General features: G+C 48.2%; 1 protein-coding gene and 1 long non-coding RNA gene across 5 annotated transcripts in view; both read left to right on the top strand.

Moving 5' to 3' along the window:
- The window catches only part of LOC146428592 (uncharacterized), a 29,497-nt gene extending 18,361 nt beyond the window's left edge, over nucleotides 1-11,136 (top strand). For both annotated transcript variants that reach the window (XR_014856043.1, XR_014856042.1), the window contains one exon: nucleotides 10,700-11,136. This is a non-coding gene — a long non-coding RNA (uncharacterized LOC146428592). The remainder of the gene's footprint in view (nucleotides 1-10,699) is intronic.
- A 576-nt stretch (nucleotides 11,137-11,712) lies between these two features.
- The window catches only part of LAMA5 (laminin subunit alpha 5), an 84,492-nt gene continuing 78,617 nt past the window's right edge, over nucleotides 11,713-17,587 (top strand). For all 3 annotated transcript variants that reach the window (XM_085079395.1, XM_085079394.1, XM_085079393.1), the window contains exon 1: nucleotides 11,713-12,097. In XM_085079395.1, coding sequence (XP_084935521.1) covers nucleotides 11,819-12,097 — 279 coding nt within the window. In that variant the 5' untranslated portion in view covers nucleotides 11,713-11,818. The remainder of the gene's footprint in view (nucleotides 12,098-17,587) is intronic.

The raw sequence follows: 17,587 nt of genomic DNA, 5'->3' as shown, positions 1-17,587 counted from the left end.
ACTGTAACCTCGTGTAAATGACACGACTGCTGCTCGCCCCGATTTGTGAAGCAGGGCAACAGGATGTGTGTACTTGTCAAAGAATTTGGGGATTTACTGCTGGCTTGGTGCTGCTGTGGTGTTCTCAGGGAAGTTCTGACTCCAAAGCATCACTGCTATATGGCAGAACAACCCTCTGCCATCCTATACATTTTAGAGAATTCACATGGAATCCTTTTTTCCCAATCTTTTGCATGCAGGGCAGCACTTCCAAACACAGATGTTGATCTTGTGTCTTGTGCTGCATGTCTGATTTTCAGAAGTTCATCGTTTACCTTAAAATATAACCATTTTACAGTGTACAAATGTGAATTGCTAGTCACATCTCTCTCAAAAAAACCCTCTAAATATGGTCCTTTAGTACACTTTGTGAAATAGTCTCTGGTTAAAAGGTGCAAAGGTGGATCTCCCCAGAAACAGCATAGCTGGAAACTGGGTTCTAACAGCTGCAGTCTTTGAAAAATCCAGCCCACTGTGCGTGTGATAAGGAGATTTGCTGGATTTGAAAAAAGTTGCTGCCAACTGGTGACCCTAAGGCAATCTGGAGAAGAGGAAAATGCACTCAACAAGAGATTGGGATGGGATGGGATGGGATGGGATGGGATGGGATGGGATGGGATGGGATGGGATGGGATGGAGTCAGGGGGTGAAGGTCCCATGTCCAGCTGATGCAGGGAAGATCCACTGGGAACAAACCCATCAAGCACTTGTGGTGTGGCTAAACCACCAGTGCAGGAGCCATGCCTGGGCTGTGAGCTGAGGGATTTGGGGGAAATGAGGAGGTTGTTTCAGCTACACTTCTGCAGGGTTTTCCCACATACCTCCCAGCTCTGCAGGGCCTTTGGACTGTGTTCAGAGCAGCTGTGTCAGGTTGAACAGCTCCAGGGACAAAGTCAGCCTTTCATTTAGAGGGAAGGTGTTTGAGGTATGTTGCCAAGATGCTGTTTTATTGCAAATTATCAATGTAAGCTGCATCAGAGACCACCCAGGGTTTTCCCTGTGCTTTGAAATCCCTGTGAGATTCCATTGCCATCTTGTCCCTGCAGTGGGCACAAGCTGCCTGTCCTCTGCTGATGCCATGTGCTGTTGGTGAGTCTTTTTCCTGTTATCCTCAGAGAGTGTTTTACTTCAGTGTGTTTGCAGTCTTATTGTATCTGCTTTACAGCTGGGAAACTGGGGTGCAGGCGAGCAATCCTTCCAAGACCACGTAGGAAACTCACGAAAATCAAGGACTTAATCCAGACCCCAGATAAGCACTTAAAATATTTTGGTTTTTTCCTGTTTTGCTGCTGATTACCGCAGCTCATTTATCTTTCCTGACTAACTCAGCCATCCCCATTGAAAATCTGGATTTGGCTGGAGACTACTCCAGCAAAACATCTGGGATTTTGCCCTGACAAGATCTGTAAGGCTGGCTGAAACAGCACAGCTTATGCATGCTGTAAGAATTAAAAACTCTGCTCTAAGTGCATTGACCTGTCCTTCTCTCCTGCAAAAGGGATGGATCACTTTCAGTTCTGGCCTAATGACACTCCACTTGGCTATACATCATTGCTCCTACTATTAGGAACTGCTGTCTTAAATCAGCAGGAGCTGGACATCTCTTTCAGCAGTGCTTACCTGTGTTAACAGCCTCACATAGAAATGGTTGTGCTTCCAATGCCTGACTTGTGCAGCCTCACAGGGAGGGCTATTCCTTAAATGGGTTAAGAGAGCTTAAAAAAATAAACTGCAAAAGAATTGTTTACTCCCCTTTTTAGAGCTGGGCCAGTTCACAACCTAGTTCCACAAATGGTTCTGTTGGCACAACCAGAAGCGGGGAAGAAGGGCAAAAACTGATTGTGTCAGTGCTGCTGCCAAAGACAACATGTTGTGAAGCCTCTGCCTCGGTCCCTCCTGTGTGGGGAGCAGGTCCTCTCCACTCCCTGCAGCCCCAAACACCATCAACAAACAGCAGAAGGGAATCTGATGCTTCCTCTCCCAAAGCCAGCCAGTGCCTGTAATAATAAGGATTTGATAAACACCCCAAAGCACTTACTCTGCTTTTCCAGAGAGCTGCAGGCCAGGGAGCAGACAGAGAGACATTAAAGAGCAGAAGCAGAATTGAGTGTAATTAACTTTAAACCCCTGTGAAACTGCTGCTGCTGTGTGTGGCAGGTTCCCTTTGGAACACAGTTGGGTTTGGTGCAAGCTCCAATCTCGGGATCAAGTCAAGGCTTGTCCAGAGAAAGTGTGTGTGCCTTTATTAGCATGCAAATCACATATCCTCCCTATTACACTGTCTCTGCATCCCTCCCTCTCGAGCTGTTTAACAGAAGCAGGCAAGAACTAATTAAATTCCTTTATTCCTACCTCATCCTTGAAGTGCAGAGCCCAAGGCAGGAATGCCAACGGGCACACACCCATACCCTCTCTGCTTCCCCAACAAGCATGGCAGGCCTGACCTTCACCTCATTAGGCAAGGAATAAATCCCCTGCCATGAAGATGAGGATGTCAGGCACTATATGCATAAATCACATAAGGAGTTTCCAAATGGCTTTCATCTTGGGAGTACTTAAGAGTTCAGAGCTATGGATCAATCCAGAGTGGATACCTTTCAGCAGTAATTCCACATCTGAAGTTCTTTTAATAATGTGGCTCCTTTAAATAAGATTCTAAAAGCCCAAGCCAGCTGAAATGGTAGCACACAATCAAGTTAATTACTTTAATTACTATAAAATTATCAGGCAGTGTAGTTGTAATTTTAATCTCCTAATCCGCAAAGTACCTTTTTCCCTTTAGTGTTCCTAAAGAAAGTAAAATAGCTTTTGGTTTCCTTGCCAGCTTTTCAAGGATATTTGAAAACTGAGAAGAAACCTCCCACAAATAGCCTGGCTGTGATTATGAGGTTTCTTTTTTCGTTATTTAAAATATCATCCTTTATATGAATGCAAAGTATTTAAAAGCAGTAACAGGATCTATCCCAGCAAACCAGCCATCCTAGTTTAGGATTTCTTGTGTTACCTGGGCTGTACAAAGGTAATGCACAGCACAAACCTTCCTTGGAGTGCTGAGGAAATTGGAGGTTATGGCAAGGGAAAACCAGCAGCCAAAGAACCAGCCTGGGGCTACTCTGTGTTATGTTTCCAGCTGCTTTATTTGAAGTGTTGTGGCTGGAAAACTGCACTCAAAATTTTGCACTGAAGGACCCCAAAGTGCTTCCCCATGGTATGAAAAAGGGTTCCTGACCTCCAGGGCTGCAGCCATTCTGCACTCCAGCTCATCCTCTAGGATGATTCAAGATTCTCCAGGGCTGTTTTTAGAGAAACATCCCACTGCAACCTCCTGAACTCCCAGCCTGGAGAGCCTCTCTGGCTGCCCTGAGATGAGACCTGGTGATGGCTTTTCCATTCACCAGCCTTTGGAGTTGAGTTTGGGGCCTGTTGTGTTTCTGATCTGGGTAAATCCTGACACACTGTTAGTTTCTGTGATTGCTGTTTGTCCTGGAAGGTGAACAGGAGAGGCTGAGCAGAATGTGTGGGATTTTCACGGAAGTTTATTGGACCTACAGGGTCCAAGCAGAGCTTAGCTGTTAAATCAGTTTTTTTACAAACTTAAAAATGCACCTACATTGGATGGTTGAGCATCTTACAGCTTTTATTCCTATCATACCCCCATGACTGCTACTTCTTTTCATTCTGACTCAATGAAGAGAGGCAAAGAAAAAGTTAAGTGATGTGTCTGAGGTCCTGCAGGGAAGCAGTACTTGAAGGGATTTGACCCTCATAGTCTAAGCTCTTGGCTGTGGCACCATCTCTCCCTGTGATGTCTGAAACAGGCTCATGGCTCTTCTATTGTGGAGAAAGCACCTATTTTCCTATTTCCTACCTCTTCCTACTGGAGGGAATTATTTTTAAGCACAAAACAGCTGGCTGCTCCTATTAAGCTACTGTAGGAATAATCTGCATGGAAAAAAACTCAGATGCTTTCCCAAATAGGAAGTAATTTAGATTTCAGATTAATGGCTGTGACAATGGAAATATAGAAAATCTTTTCCTGATATGGAGCCCAAACCATGGGTTGTTCTTATCTATGGGAGACACAGGTGGGAAATCTCACTTATGCTGCACATGAGGAGCAAACAAGAATTAGAAGCACAAATATCCCTGTTCTGCAGAGCTCCCAGCCTGTGGTGTGAGCAGTGAGGGTGAGTCAGCTGGTGAATAATGACAATTCTCACTCTTGCAAGTCTTCCTCTTCTGCAGGCACTCTGCCCTGATCCTGCTCAGGGAAATGAATTGTATTCCCAAAAATAAGAGCAAGAAGCAGGGAGAATCAGGGCACTGAGTTGTTCTCTTGGTGACCTATAAATCCTGAGTCCTGGCTGTGAAAGGAGCTTCACAAAAGGCAAATTGAGAGTTGGGGAGGACAGCTGGGATGGAGGGAGCCAGCACGAGGAGCAAACCCAAGTCTGGAGCAGTGATGGTGCTCTGGGCTGCCAGCTGCACTTTACAAAGGAACTAAAGATTCCCCCCTGTCACTGCCCTGTGGGTGGGATGGTGCCAGCCTTCCTGGGGGCAGCAGGGCTGTAATCCAGAGCTTTCTTCAAAGGCACCTGCTCAAACAGAGGATTTCTCTTTCGTGCAAGCCTTAAGCTGTACACAGCCAGCAGCAATACCTGAGCACCTCAGACTGCACACAGCAGCCAGGACTGGTGTGCCTGCAGTGCCAGGGAGCCTGGCAGGGATGTGACAGGAGAGGCTTTTCAGAGTGGGATTTTGTGGCAGAGGGGCTGCTGAGATCTGTGCATGGAGTGCTTCTTGCTTTGCATTGCATGAAGGCCCCCAGCATTCCCCATGTGTTCCGCTCCCTGGTAAGGTTAACAGGATAAAGAAAATGTTACCAAATGCATTTTAACAGATGATGGCAATTTGCACTCAGCTGTTAGGCTGCTTTTCTGTCTTAGGAATTGCAGAATGGGAAAGCCTAGCCTGTGTTATTGAGAGGGGCGAGATGAAAGTGAAGAGCTGCAGGGTGAAGCTCCACAAATTTCTCTTGCACTTGGTCAAACTACAAATAATCAGATTAAGCCATAACTGTATAAATGGAGCTTGAGTATGTTTGCTCTACTGACTTGGTCATGCATTCAGGACGTTCAGACTGGTGTAACTACAGGCCAGGAGGTATTAGTCACGCTGGGAGGACTTCAGTGAATATAAGAGGGCTTCATCTGGGCAGTTACCAAGGCAACTCTTGCTAATATTTCATTACAATGCTTCTGCCCTCTGCAAGTCCCACGGATTAGGACTGGGAATCTCAGAAAGAAGAGCTGATTGTCAATATTGTGCTTGGATTGAATGTATCTGAGAGAGAAAAAAAAAAAAAAAGGTAAAGCATTTCCCATAGGCAGAGCCCACAATGTGCAGCTGGAGCTAAACTCTGTCTGTCATCCAGCACTGCCTTGTGCCCCGAGGAGAGTCTTGGGTAGCAACTAATCTCCCTCTTTCCAGCTCTGATATAAATGGAAAATGCAGGTATGAACTCATCCTCATCTGTGTTGAGATGCAGAGCAGCAGGGCTGTGCCAGTTTCCATTCAGAGGGGCTGCAGCACAACCTGCACCAGTACAGGCTGGTGCCCTCAAACTGGGGGACAGTGCCAGCCAGAGGGACCTCCCTCACACCTTGGGGCTGTGGCTGTGACCAGAGCATTTGCTGGCTCTGTGTACCTTTCTCTAATTGTGCCCCTTGTGCCTGACACAAGAGCTGTTGCTGATTCTTTTGGGGAGCCACAGCCACTGTGTGTTGGACTGGGCATCCCCTTCCTCTGAAAAACATGGGGGAAAAAAAAGGGCATCTCCTGGTGGGAAATATTGCTTGAGATGTTCCTTCCTCTGGGCCAGCTTGGCATTTGTAAGGCTGCTGGGGTCTGTTGCTTGTTCCTAATTACACTCTTCATTAATTGTATATTATTTCTCATTAATGAAACAGGACTTAATAAGAAAATGACAATGCTACTATATAGTAATGTTACTGTATGGCAGAGATTAGAATTGCTACTGGGGTTTTTTTTCTGCCACCAGTAATTTCCATGTAGATTTGAAAAAACTGGCTATGATGTGATGTTGCTGGAAGCCAGCAAGGGTCTGTCATAACCCCATGCCTGAAGAACATTTATGTGCACACAGCCACAGGGCACAGAAACAACCCGTGAAGTAATCTGTGGGAGGATGAACTTCCCGGTATTCAAAGAAGTTACAATGACATAGTAGAAGAAGTCTATTCTCTGAGTCAGGCTTGAGTCAGTTTCCCATTTGCAGTGCTGGATGTGTCCCACCTTTCAGACGGGCAGCAACAGCATGTTCTGCCTGTCTCCAGTTTGCCCCCAGAGCTCTGTCACACTCGAGCAGCTGTGTTAACCCCAGCACTGCACTGCTTCTCACCCTGAGCACATTCCCTCATCCCCCAGCTTCCTCCCTGGATTCAACTTGACACAGCTCTCTTGGTCCTCCTGCAGTGCTAAACAGCTCCCAAAGCTCACCCCAGGAGTAGCTGCACTTTTCTGCTGGGTGAACTGATCTCTGTTGACATGTCAGCTCGTTAAATCTGCAGGACCCTTCTGGCTGGAGGCAGGGCTGTGTGGCACATTTAAAGCATGATTTGGTTATTAACATAAAAGCAGCTGTGTTCCTGTTTGAGCTGTGCAAAGAAAAACACGTAGCTAATGATGACCGAGCCCGAAGCGTGCCTAGGAGAAGCACTTATGTGTGTTTTCCATGTGCCCCAGAATAATGCAGAGTTTAGGCTTTAAAAGAAAGTATTTGGGTCCTTGCCAGGTAGACAGACAGTATGAATGAAACACCTGTTCTGGCTTTGGGAGGGTTTTGGAACCATTTGATTACAGGGAAGGTACAGGCTGACCTTAAAGTGAATTGAATTCTCTGGTGTAGAGTAACATGTCCTGCTACATTATGAATCTTCTTGATCTCTTCGTGAAAAATGTCCACAGCAGACAAAACACAGATGTCTGCTCCTTTTGGTTTTAGCTAAAAGGTGCTGTTTGGGCATTGCAAATTGACCATCTCTGTCTCAAAACAGTCTTTTTCAATTTTGAATAAATGTTAAAGGAGGAACACTACAAAGGAAGAAAAGATAAAACACATTAAAGTAATTCTACCAAGAGAGGAAAAATAACTGTTCATTCCAGATGTGTCCTAATTCAGTTCTTGCTAATGCTCCTTGGCACTTACCAGTTTTAGGGGGTTGGATTTTCACATGGTGTAATTCAATTCCAAAAAGATATAAAGAATCCTGCCTTTCCTACAGTTGCTTCCTATCAAATCACGTTATCAGTCTGGTCTGGTTTGCCGAGTTTTAACTATTTCTGTTAATATGGCCAAACCAGCACCAGGAATACTTTCATAAAAGCAGACTGTGGCAGATGGCAGTGTGATGAGTTTGATCATCCCCTCTGGCCTTTGGCTTTATACATTCACAAGGACCAGTCTGAGAAACCAAGGCAGATCCTGGTCAAATTCCTCATGCCTTCAACAAAACCCTCCAGTCCTTTCCCACTGTAGATTCAAGCTGTGCCCTAGCTCCCCCAATGCAGAAGGGTTTAAAAAGCTGTAATTGAGCTGTCAGTTTGAAGAACAAACAGGGGAGATGTACTTTGGGTCTCTGTTCAGGGGCTGTTTGCAGAACTGTCTGCATGTGCATGTGTGTGAGGTCTGTGTGAATGGGAGGGAAACTCCTTCCTGAGCCTCTGTGAACTCAGCAAACTCAGTGCAAACCTCACGTGGAAGCTGCTTATGCCTTTTTTGTGGCTTTGTTTTACAACCTTCCTAGGTAGAGCCTGTGGAGACTGTAAAATTATAAAGCTTGAGATGTGCTTGAAGGATATTGATTGCACTTCTGGCTTGTGTTAGTCCAACTCCAGCTCATGTGGAATTAGTTCTTAGCTTCTGGTAGCTGTTGCTGTCACACTCATGTCAAGACAAAACACGCTTATGAATGGTGAGCTTGGCGTGAAGCTCCTGGGTCAGCACAGAGCACAGCTCAGGAAACACGTTCCTTCACACAGCCTGCAGCAGGGCAGCAGGAAAGTGATTAAATATTCCCTAAGATAACATGTTCCTGACCCTATACCATACAAGAACCATATGCTTGCTTATTTCTCTTGGCTCAGGCTCTGCTCGCAGTGACAGCTCTGACTGTGGTGGTGCCTTGGTAGGAAATACTGCAAGTGAAGGCAATGGGGCTTTCTCCATTTGCCATATGTTGCTTTTCCTGGAGTGAGGAGAACTCCTTTCCTTTCTCTATGTAATAAACAGCATAAAAGCAGAGACTTCATTCACAGCAAGCAGAACGTGTCTGTGTCACCACTGAATTACTCGACAGACCTCCCTTCTGCCTGGGGGATGCTTCCCTGTGCTCCTGCTGTAGGTTAAAAGCGTCTGTGTAGACAGGAAAACTCTCACTTTTAACTTGCAGAATCTTTGTTCAGATGTAGGAACTGGGTTCCCTCATCAAGGTAAGTTGTTTGGAGCACATACATTGAATTTGTTCTCGGATCTCTTTTAAGCTCTTCCTATATTGAATTTGTTCTCAGATCTCTTTTAAGTTCTTCCTGTCACTCTGCACCCCCAAACCCCTTCTGTCACTCTACAGCTTGCTTGAAGAAAGAGCTTGTGGTTTCTGGTGGCAGCTTTGGGCAAGTTCCTCATGATCCTGCAGTTTTTAGGGAGGAAAAAGTGAAACATTCAGTGAGACTCAGATGCCTTTAGTGGATGCAGATGGATAACAGCATGGCTGATGTCATGTTACTACATGTAGGCTCAGAGAAGATTGGAGTCGGAATGCTACAGGCTGGATTCTTTTTTTCCAGCTCTTTTTGCATTCACTGGTAGTGGATTGGATTTAAAATGAAAAGTCTCTTCTGCTTCAACACTTCTTATTTGAGAGCATGTCACTGTGACCAGCTTTGTGAAGCTGAGCCAAGAAGCACCATTGCAAGGCTCAAGAAACCAGTAAAATTCAAAGAGGGATCAGAGCTGTAAAGGAATGGCAAATGTCCAGGGATGTTGAAATTTATGCTTAGAAAAACCTCTTAAATGGAAGAAAGGCTTCAGTACTCACTCTAAGTTCTAGCTGTTGTGAATCAGACAACATCTCTTTTGGGAGCAGAGTATTCCTTGCCCACCCATGGGGGTTTCCACTGGAAATTTTTCGCTGCTGGTGACTCTCAGATGAAGTGTTCAACCAGATGGGACTCCTGTCCAGTCCAAATTAGCAAATATTACTTTTTTCCTCTGAGTGTGGCCGAACAGAGATGGAGTGCAGGAACAGGACAGGAGTTAAAGCTGTTAACATCAACATTTTGGTGGTAAACCTCTAAACAGGATGTTTAGCAACGTCAGAAACCCTCTGTCCTTTTCTTCCTATGCTGGAAAAAGACCCTCAGAATGCTCTTTCTTTAAACCATTTCCATTGCTTCTTGGAAAATTTCAGACCCCCTCAGTTATAGGTGACCTAGGTACAAGTTCAGTCTTGAAACTGTCTTTGAAAGAAGCTCTGCAGTCATCTGGAGGCCAATTGAGACAGCAGAAGGGTCATTTTTTCTGCCTGGTGCTCCTGAGTCTGTGCCACAAAACCCACGTGCTAACTGTGATTTCACTTTCCTTAATTGCATTTTGGAAGGGAGATTAATTATATTACCACTAGAGGGATTACAGATATTAGACTGGCCCAAGTGTTTTGCCCTGAAACTCTTGTGGGGGTGGGAGAAAGTTATTTTCCTAATCTGTGTCCTGCTTTCCTTGTTAACTCTTTTAACATCTTTACAGGTGCCGTGGGGTGTAAGTAGCTAATTAAATATGGCATTTGATAAAGTTTAAGGAAGTTTTAATTCCTGTCCTGTGGAGTATTGGTCTCCCCTACATAAACACGTTGGTTAAAGATTACTGCAGAGCACAAGTATTTTCAAAGGTGGCTGTTCCACTTTCCCCAGAGGAACCTACTCCTTTTCAAGCACGGTTTAAAGGGCAAAGACTGCCTGTTCTCTCGATAAGAATTTGTTTTTAAAGGTTCTATTTAGCTTTTAAAGAATACATTCATCCGCGGAGCGATAAGATCTTGCATTAAGTGGGGAAGCCAGGGGGAAAGGTCTCCGAAGAGACGGGCGGGCAGGAAGGGGTTAAAAGATGTCTGAAAACCCTTTAGGAAGTCTTTCTAACTGAATGGGCTTGGCGGCTGTGCTTCAGTGCTTCCTCACCATGTGGAACCAGGCACCTCTCACCGCGCTGCGTTCACAAGTCCTGATGTCATGATAATGTGATCCCTGATGAACAGCTGGCACGGGATGCTCCCTGGCTCCCCATGGCATCAGGGCTCCTGCACTCCTCCACCAGCATCCCTTGCCCTGGCCGGAAGGCTGCGAGAGCCCCGCTGCCCGCTACACCTTGTGGAAATCTTACAATAAATCGATATATACACCTACAGACAGTTACAGTGCTCCACATACAGTTACAGGGATCTTTCAAAGGCCCCCTGAAAGTGCTGAAATCAGTGTAATTGCAGAGCTTGGCTGGTACACGCCATGTGTAAATTCATTTTTCATTCTGTGGAACTACATATTTGAGCCACACACGTCACCATGCTTTTTTTTTTTTTTTTTTTCCCAGCTTTTCACGTTTAAGACCTTTTCCAAGAAGATTGGTACCTCCTTGGCTCCACAGGAAAAAAGAGAAACAAAGAGGATGATTTGATGCAAAGAGCAAATGCCCTGCAGCAGCTTGCGAAGACCTGGACACGCTTAAGAACTTGTTTTGCTTCCTGTGGGGTTCAAATACCGCAGCGATCCAACTGTTCGGAGTCCAGACCTGGTCTCTTGGTATCTCCTGCTTTAAAAAAACAGTCTTGTCCAGTTCAGGCACATTTTGAGTGTATCATTTAATTCTTGGGTTTGAAAAGAGTCTGTGTTTGCCAGAAAATCAAAGCACTGGTTTGATGAGTTAATTTATGTGTTGTTATATATTTATGTTCAGGTTTTTATGTGTAAAGTGTCTTCCCCCCAGCAGCAAATAAAGACCTGACAATGTGTGTGTGTCCTTGCAAGTCACACCACGGAGGGATTGTCCACGGGCAGAGGAGGGATGGGAGAAAACTGGGTTATCGCTGAGCTGCTTCCTTCCCCCTTAGGTGAAAAGGTAAAGTCATTTCCCAAAAGCCATCCTTTCCGGGGAAAGTGGAAGTAAAATTCTAACCGGCCAAATTCAATGAGAACCCACAGCAACACCTCGCGCAGAGCGAAGTGGCTTTGGTGGAGCTTTCCCCTGTTTTGTTAATTAGTAATCGGGTTTTTCCTGCAGATAACCCTGTCGATCTCTCGGTTAATGGAGTTTAACGCACCGAAACACCAGCGAGCCGCCGCGGGCAGCGCAGCGCCGCACGTACAATGGGCACATTGTTCCCGGGGGATCCCGAGCCCCGCTTGTCGGGGAGGGGGAGCATCCCTGCACCCCGCTCGGCCTCCCCGCGCTCCGGCGGGCCCGGGGGCTGGCGGGGCTCGGCCGGGCGGGCAGAGGGGCTGGCGGGGCGGCAAAGGGTTAACCGGGGCGGCGGGGCTGTGCGGCCCCTCCCCGCTGCCGGGGCTGAAGTAGCGCGGCGGCGGCAGTGCGGGGCAGAGCCGAGCGGGGCAGAGCCGAGCCGAGCGGCAGCAGCACACCCGTGGGAGTCGATCCGAGCTGAGCTGAACCGAGCCGGGCCGGTAGCGCTGCCCTGCCCGGCCCCGCCGAGCGAACATGGCGAGGGCGGCGGAGCGGGGCGGTGCGCGGCTCCTGCTGCTGCCGCTGCTGCTGGCGCTGCCCGCCGCCGCCCGGCCGCCCGCCTCCTTCCCCAGCGATGTGAACGGGCACAGCCTCCACCCGCCCTACTTCAACCTGGCCGAGGGCACCCGCATCTCCGCCACCGCCACCTGCGGCGAGGAGGCGGCGGGCGGCAGCCGCCGCGCCGTGGAGGATCTGTACTGCAAGCTGGTGGGGGGCCCGGTGGCCGGGGGGGACCCCAACCAGACCATCCAGGTACGGCCGGGCCGGGAGCAGGGCACGGTCCGAACCCCAAGGTTCGCCGTGTCGCGGCGGAGGGCAGAGGTGCGGCGGGGATAGCCCGGCCCCGCTCCGCGCGTGTTTGCCCATCCATCCCATCCCATCCGCGCTGCCTCGGGCACGGCTGGTCCAGCAGCCGCGGTGGTCGGTGCTGGGGGCTCAGGAAGGGGTGGTCTCAGGGCATCCATCGCCTGGCCAGGCCCGCCGGGAGCAGCGGGGCAGTGCGACGCACGTGCTCCATCTCTCTCCCAGCCTTGCCAGGAGCTGCTCGCATCGAACGCGGCTCGCTGAGCTCCCGGGGCGTTATTTTTGAAGTTGTGGGTTCTTTGTGTTTATAAAATCCCGGGCAAACCAGCAGCCAAATGCCTTTTGCTGGGCAGGGAGTCGTTATGACAATTACGATAATGTTTACCTTGATGTGTCTTGAACGTGATAATATTTACCTTGATGTGTTTTAACCCCGCCGTGTGTTCGGTGGGGCGTTGGGATGAGCAGAGGGGAAAATTACGAGGGTGGATTTTTACCAGCGAATGTCAGGTGACTTATCTCAGGGGTCCCATTTTAAGCTGCCCAGAGGGAGTTGCAGCCAGGAATGTCGACGGTAAAAGCTGCAGTGCAGTGTAACAGCAATGGCTCCCTTGGAGAGAGGAAAGAACAGTTGTAAACGGGCTTGTAAAACACCAGGTTTAGTTGCAGGAACTCCAGAGCCAGTGTCCCCCCTGAGGGCAGCCCAAGCTGGGAAGAGCAGCTCTGATTTGAAATGCTCTGAAGCTAGCCATGGAGCCACCAGCTGCTGCTCAGGGTTTTCTGCGTGTTGCTGGTGAGGGTTGTGGTGCCAGTCAGTCACCTGTTGCCCTGGAGCAGCAGGGTTGTCCCTGTTAACAGTAAGGACAGGCAAGGGAGAGCTGTCCCTTTCTCAGACCGAGCCTTTCTCCGCCTTTTGGTGGGGGTGGCATTGTTATAAGATCATCTCTGAAGCATTTTTCTCATTCTGGATGCATTCTCCCGAGTTAGTGCTGCACTAGGAATTTTCGGGCTATTGTGTGGTTGTGACATGGAATTTTGCTGTCTGTGTAGTATAAATTGTCGAAGATGTCACTGGATGGCAAAAACCTGACTCCGAGTTTTGCCACCTTTTAAAGTGATGTTTCACTTCTCTGCACTTTGAAGTAGTGTAACTCGAAGGAGCTTTGCCTTAAGGCCCAGTAGCAGGAGGCTTGTAGTAATTTTGCCTCCAGTGAGGCAAAGGAATAAGGAAAGGTGAAAAACTGCTACTCTGTGCACTTTGAAACAAATATGTGAATGGTGTGCCAAGCAAAACTGGGAGGATAAGGCTGCTTGGGAAAGCTGGCAAATGTGGGTGTGCATTTATCACTCCACATGTGTCCATCTGTGCTCTGGCCACCCTGCTAGCTCAGCATGACCCGCAGCACGAAGGATGCTGGTGACCAGAAGAAACCCTTGAGGCTGTACCAGCTCCGGGGGCAGCCTCAGCATGCCCCCACTGCCAAACACAGCTCCTCAGCTGTGGAATTCTGCAGCACCCCCTCCCTCTGTCCCCTGTGCAGCTCTGGCACAGGGGGGCTTTGATCTGAGCACCACTTCCCAGGCCAGCAGGCTTCGCTCAGTTTGAAAGCTTTAGAAAAAAATCCTTTTGTAGTGGCTCCTTTCCATGACCACAGGCAGCACCTAAAAGGGAGGGGAGGAAACAGGAGGCATCAGAGCAGAGGTCAGAGTTCCCAATTCATCCCCCTTTAGGGGTTTTGGCACCACCCGGTGACTAAAGCAAGGAGGGAGGTGGGAGGGAAGTGTTCAATTTGAGCAGACTGAAACAACAATAATGAACTCCACATGCATGTCCTCACTGCCTGCCTGTCCCACCGGCCCAGAGTCCCTTCTCCATTCAGCTGCTCAGTACTGCTCATGTGTGATGTGGCTATGGCATGAGGGGATTTTGTCAGGAATACTGGAAAAATGGCACTTGGGACCCTCCAAGAGACATCCACATGATGTGGTGGTGAAGGGACATTTGCTTGATTGAAGACCTAGGAAAAACAAAAATTCGATAATAAATTAGTTCAGTCAGTTCTCTGTTTTCTGCTGGTTTAATTTGACATTGTAGAAGACTTCAGAAAAGGGAGTTCACTGACTTTAAAACTTGATGGTCTTAAAATGTCAATAATCATTAAGTTTTCTGAAATAATGCTGCCCTAAAGACACTTGCAGTGGTTTTGGCACAGCTTGTGGGAAGGCTGTAAACCTTTTCAAGGAGTTTCCTCTGCTTTATTCAGGGCTTTTTGGCAGAAGACTGCATTTGCAACTGTGGGGGGCTTTTCAGTCTGGAAGGATGTGATGCACAGCACTGCTGAGGTGTGCTGAAAGGGACTTGCCATGGAGGTTTGCTTCCCTTGTCAAACTCACTGCTCAGTGTGGGCAGCCCTGCCTTAATGATAATGTCTTGAGGATGAGGCAAAAGAGAAATCACAGGTTTCTTTTATTAAGCTTTACTGGAGATGCTTGTAACTGTCTTCCAAGACAGACAGCTCTGCAAAGGCAGACATGTGCTCATGTTCCCCATCCACTCGTGTGCCCTCGGGGCTGTTCCAAACCCAGCAGGGATTGTGCACTGCTCCTGGGGTGGGGCAGAGTTGTAGATGATTATTTCAGATTAGGAGCGTAACAGCAAAGCAGGTTACTGGCATTAATTGACGCAATTATAGACCTTGGAATTTCGGAACATGCAACGGATTTGACTGATTTCAAATCAGTGCTGCTTTTGCCTTGCTCTGAAGCCTGTCTTGACCCCAGCCCTGTGTTCAGGGCACTGCTTTGCATGCTGAATTGCAGCCCTGAGCTATCCTTGCCTGAGCAGCATGGGCACTGACCAGAGCTCTGGTCCTCTCAGTCTTCCAGAATTGTCAGTCCCTTTTGATGCCCTGCAGTATCACTGACCATTTGTTCTTGTGCCTCTTTGTCCCATGCCTTGTCCCTGGTGTGTGACCCTTTGTGGCTGAAGGAATCTGCCTCAGCCCAGGGCTCTGTGTGTGTGTCTCTTCTGTGTTTACATCTATGATAGTGTTGGATTTCAGTGGTTTAACTGTGGCTGAAAACACAATTACAGAAAAAACCGTTGCCCACAGAAAAGACACCTGGTGAGACAGGTGTGAGCACTGCTCTGCAGGGACAGCCCTGGGACCAACTTGCGTCAGGCACTTTGTCTGAAGCAGTACTTTTTACACCCCATTTCCTGCCCTTTTTACCTCGTCCCCAGCAGCCTATGCTCCCTGTGGCTTTCTGATAAATCAGGTGAGGTGAGCTGGTTGTGGCAGGGCCAGATAAAGTGGGACAAAGCCACCTGCATTCCCTGGGGTGAGTGGTGCCAGCAGGGTGCCTAGCTTGTCACTGTGCTCAGGGGACACTTCAAAGTTCCCACTGACCTGAGCAGGATCAGGCCTTGCAGGTGTCTGGAAACTGCCCTTCATTCAAACCTCCTCCTTATCTCTCCCTCTTTGCAGTTTGCTCTGTCAGTGGCAGATTTATGTTCCCAGAGCTGCCCTGCAACTCCTTGCATTGCTGAAGTTCTTTCTCTGGCTGTACCTACAAGTGTCCACGCCTCTCCTGCTCTGGCAACCTGCTGTCTCTGCTAAGCCTGCAGCTCACAATTGCTTTTTAATTAAAATCCTCTTGCTGATGTCAGAACTTCCCCGTAGAGAACCTGACACAATGTGCAGCAGCCTGAGTTGCTCTAAAATACAAATAGCTGGGAATGATTCTGGTCAGGTTTAGGTCTGGCTCTAATGAAACAACTAATGAGCAACTGGTGCATCAGAGAGGCTAATCACACTCTGAGCAGCAAACCTGGTTCAGCTGTTGATGTGTTCCCAGCCCAGCAGGCTGCCCAGGGAGGGACAACAGCAGCATTATAAATGTGGAGCAGCTGATCCTAATTTTTCCTCCCCTCTTACTCAACTTGAGTTGACTGTCTCCCATCGATGTGAGCTTCGGGTTCAAAATGGTTTTTACATCTGTGGCAAGAATTTAAAGCATGAAAGCACTTTATTTTTTTTTCTTATTTATCCTCGTTTTGTAATCTTGCCTCGCTTCCCCCGCGACCTCAGTGCTGTGTATTGTGCAGCAGAAATTTCCACACAACCTGTTGCACCGGTTCCCATTAGAGGTTTGTGCTGAAGAGTTGGGTCAGTTTTATCTGGTCTGCTCTCCCTCCTGCCTAAAAGCATGTCCAAACCAGCCTTGTGACCTCTCTGTGCAGCGGGTGCTCCCTGCATGAGTGCCAGGGCTACCTGGATGGTTTCAGCTCACCTTTTCTTTGGCTTTGTCCTTGCCTGTCTCTATTCTCACATCTCTAGAGGAGTTAATTTAAAAGTGTCCTTTTTCAGGACAATTGGTATTGCATAATTGCTTGCAAATAACAAAGGGTATGGCAGTGGGGAATAATGCTGTGAAATGCTGTTTCCTTTGCACTGAGGTTCCTGCAGAGTTTGGAGCATCTGGAAAATCACATTCTGTGGTGGTTCTGCCTTGCCTCAGCCCTTGCAGGGGCAGGAAGGGGATTGCCTGTCTTGAGATCTTGTACCTGGTGTAATATTAACACTGGCTGCAGCTGGGACAGGCAAGGGCAGCATTCCTGCCTGGGGATAACTGTGCCTTTAAAAAGCAAACTGCCTGTGACACAGTTCCCTTCCAGGCTGTTTGTAGCAGCAATTCAAGTGACACAACAGTGGCTCCACAAAACAATTTGCCAGTTTTCAGGGCTCTTTGCAGGTTTCTTTGAGCGTGGGTCAGATTCATTTGTCCATTAATGAGAGAGAAAGAATTGCCCCTAACAGCTCAGGTCTTTGTCTGATCCTGCTCTGGAGGTGCTGTTAAAGTTGCAGGGCTGTTTTCTCTGGCAGCGTGTCCATGGAGCTGACAAAACCACCCGGGCCACAAAAGCGAGGCAGAGAAGTGATGGCAGTCCCTGGCCAGCTGACAGCTGGGGCTGTCCCTTTCTGGCCTTGCACTGCAGCATCATCAGCAAAAGGAGCTTGGCTGCGAGACTGGGCTTGAAAATGTAGCTGAAAGAACTGTACTGTGCAATGAATGGGTGGGCAAGAAACAGATTGCAGGGAGTTGGGCAGAGGAACTGCCAGTCTGAGTCCATAGAAATGACTGAATGGTTCAGGTCAGGATCCCTGGGCTCGGCAGGGTGGGTGTGATTGGCAACCCCAGCAGAGGAGCTGCTGGCCATGAAGTTTGAGCCACTGCTCTGCATTGCTGTGCAGCTTCTCCTTCAGATACTGCTCTGCTTCTGATAAGCAGTGCTTTGAGTGTGGGATCTTTTGCCAAGGCTCACTGCACATCTGAAATTCAGGAGGGATGCTGCTTAGAGCAGCCCAAATTCTACACTGGGTGGTTATGGAGGTTTTGAGCCTTTTCCTGTACCTTTTTCCATCCACACTTTAAATT

This window comes from Lichenostomus cassidix, chromosome 20 (genome assembly GCF_008360975.1).
Source record: "Lichenostomus cassidix isolate B80296 chromosome 20, HeHo_3.0, whole genome shotgun sequence".
In the NCBI taxonomy this organism is placed as follows: Eukaryota; Metazoa; Chordata; class Aves; order Passeriformes; family Meliphagidae; genus Lichenostomus; species Lichenostomus cassidix.
This window is presented reverse-complemented; position numbering and strand designations above follow the sequence as displayed.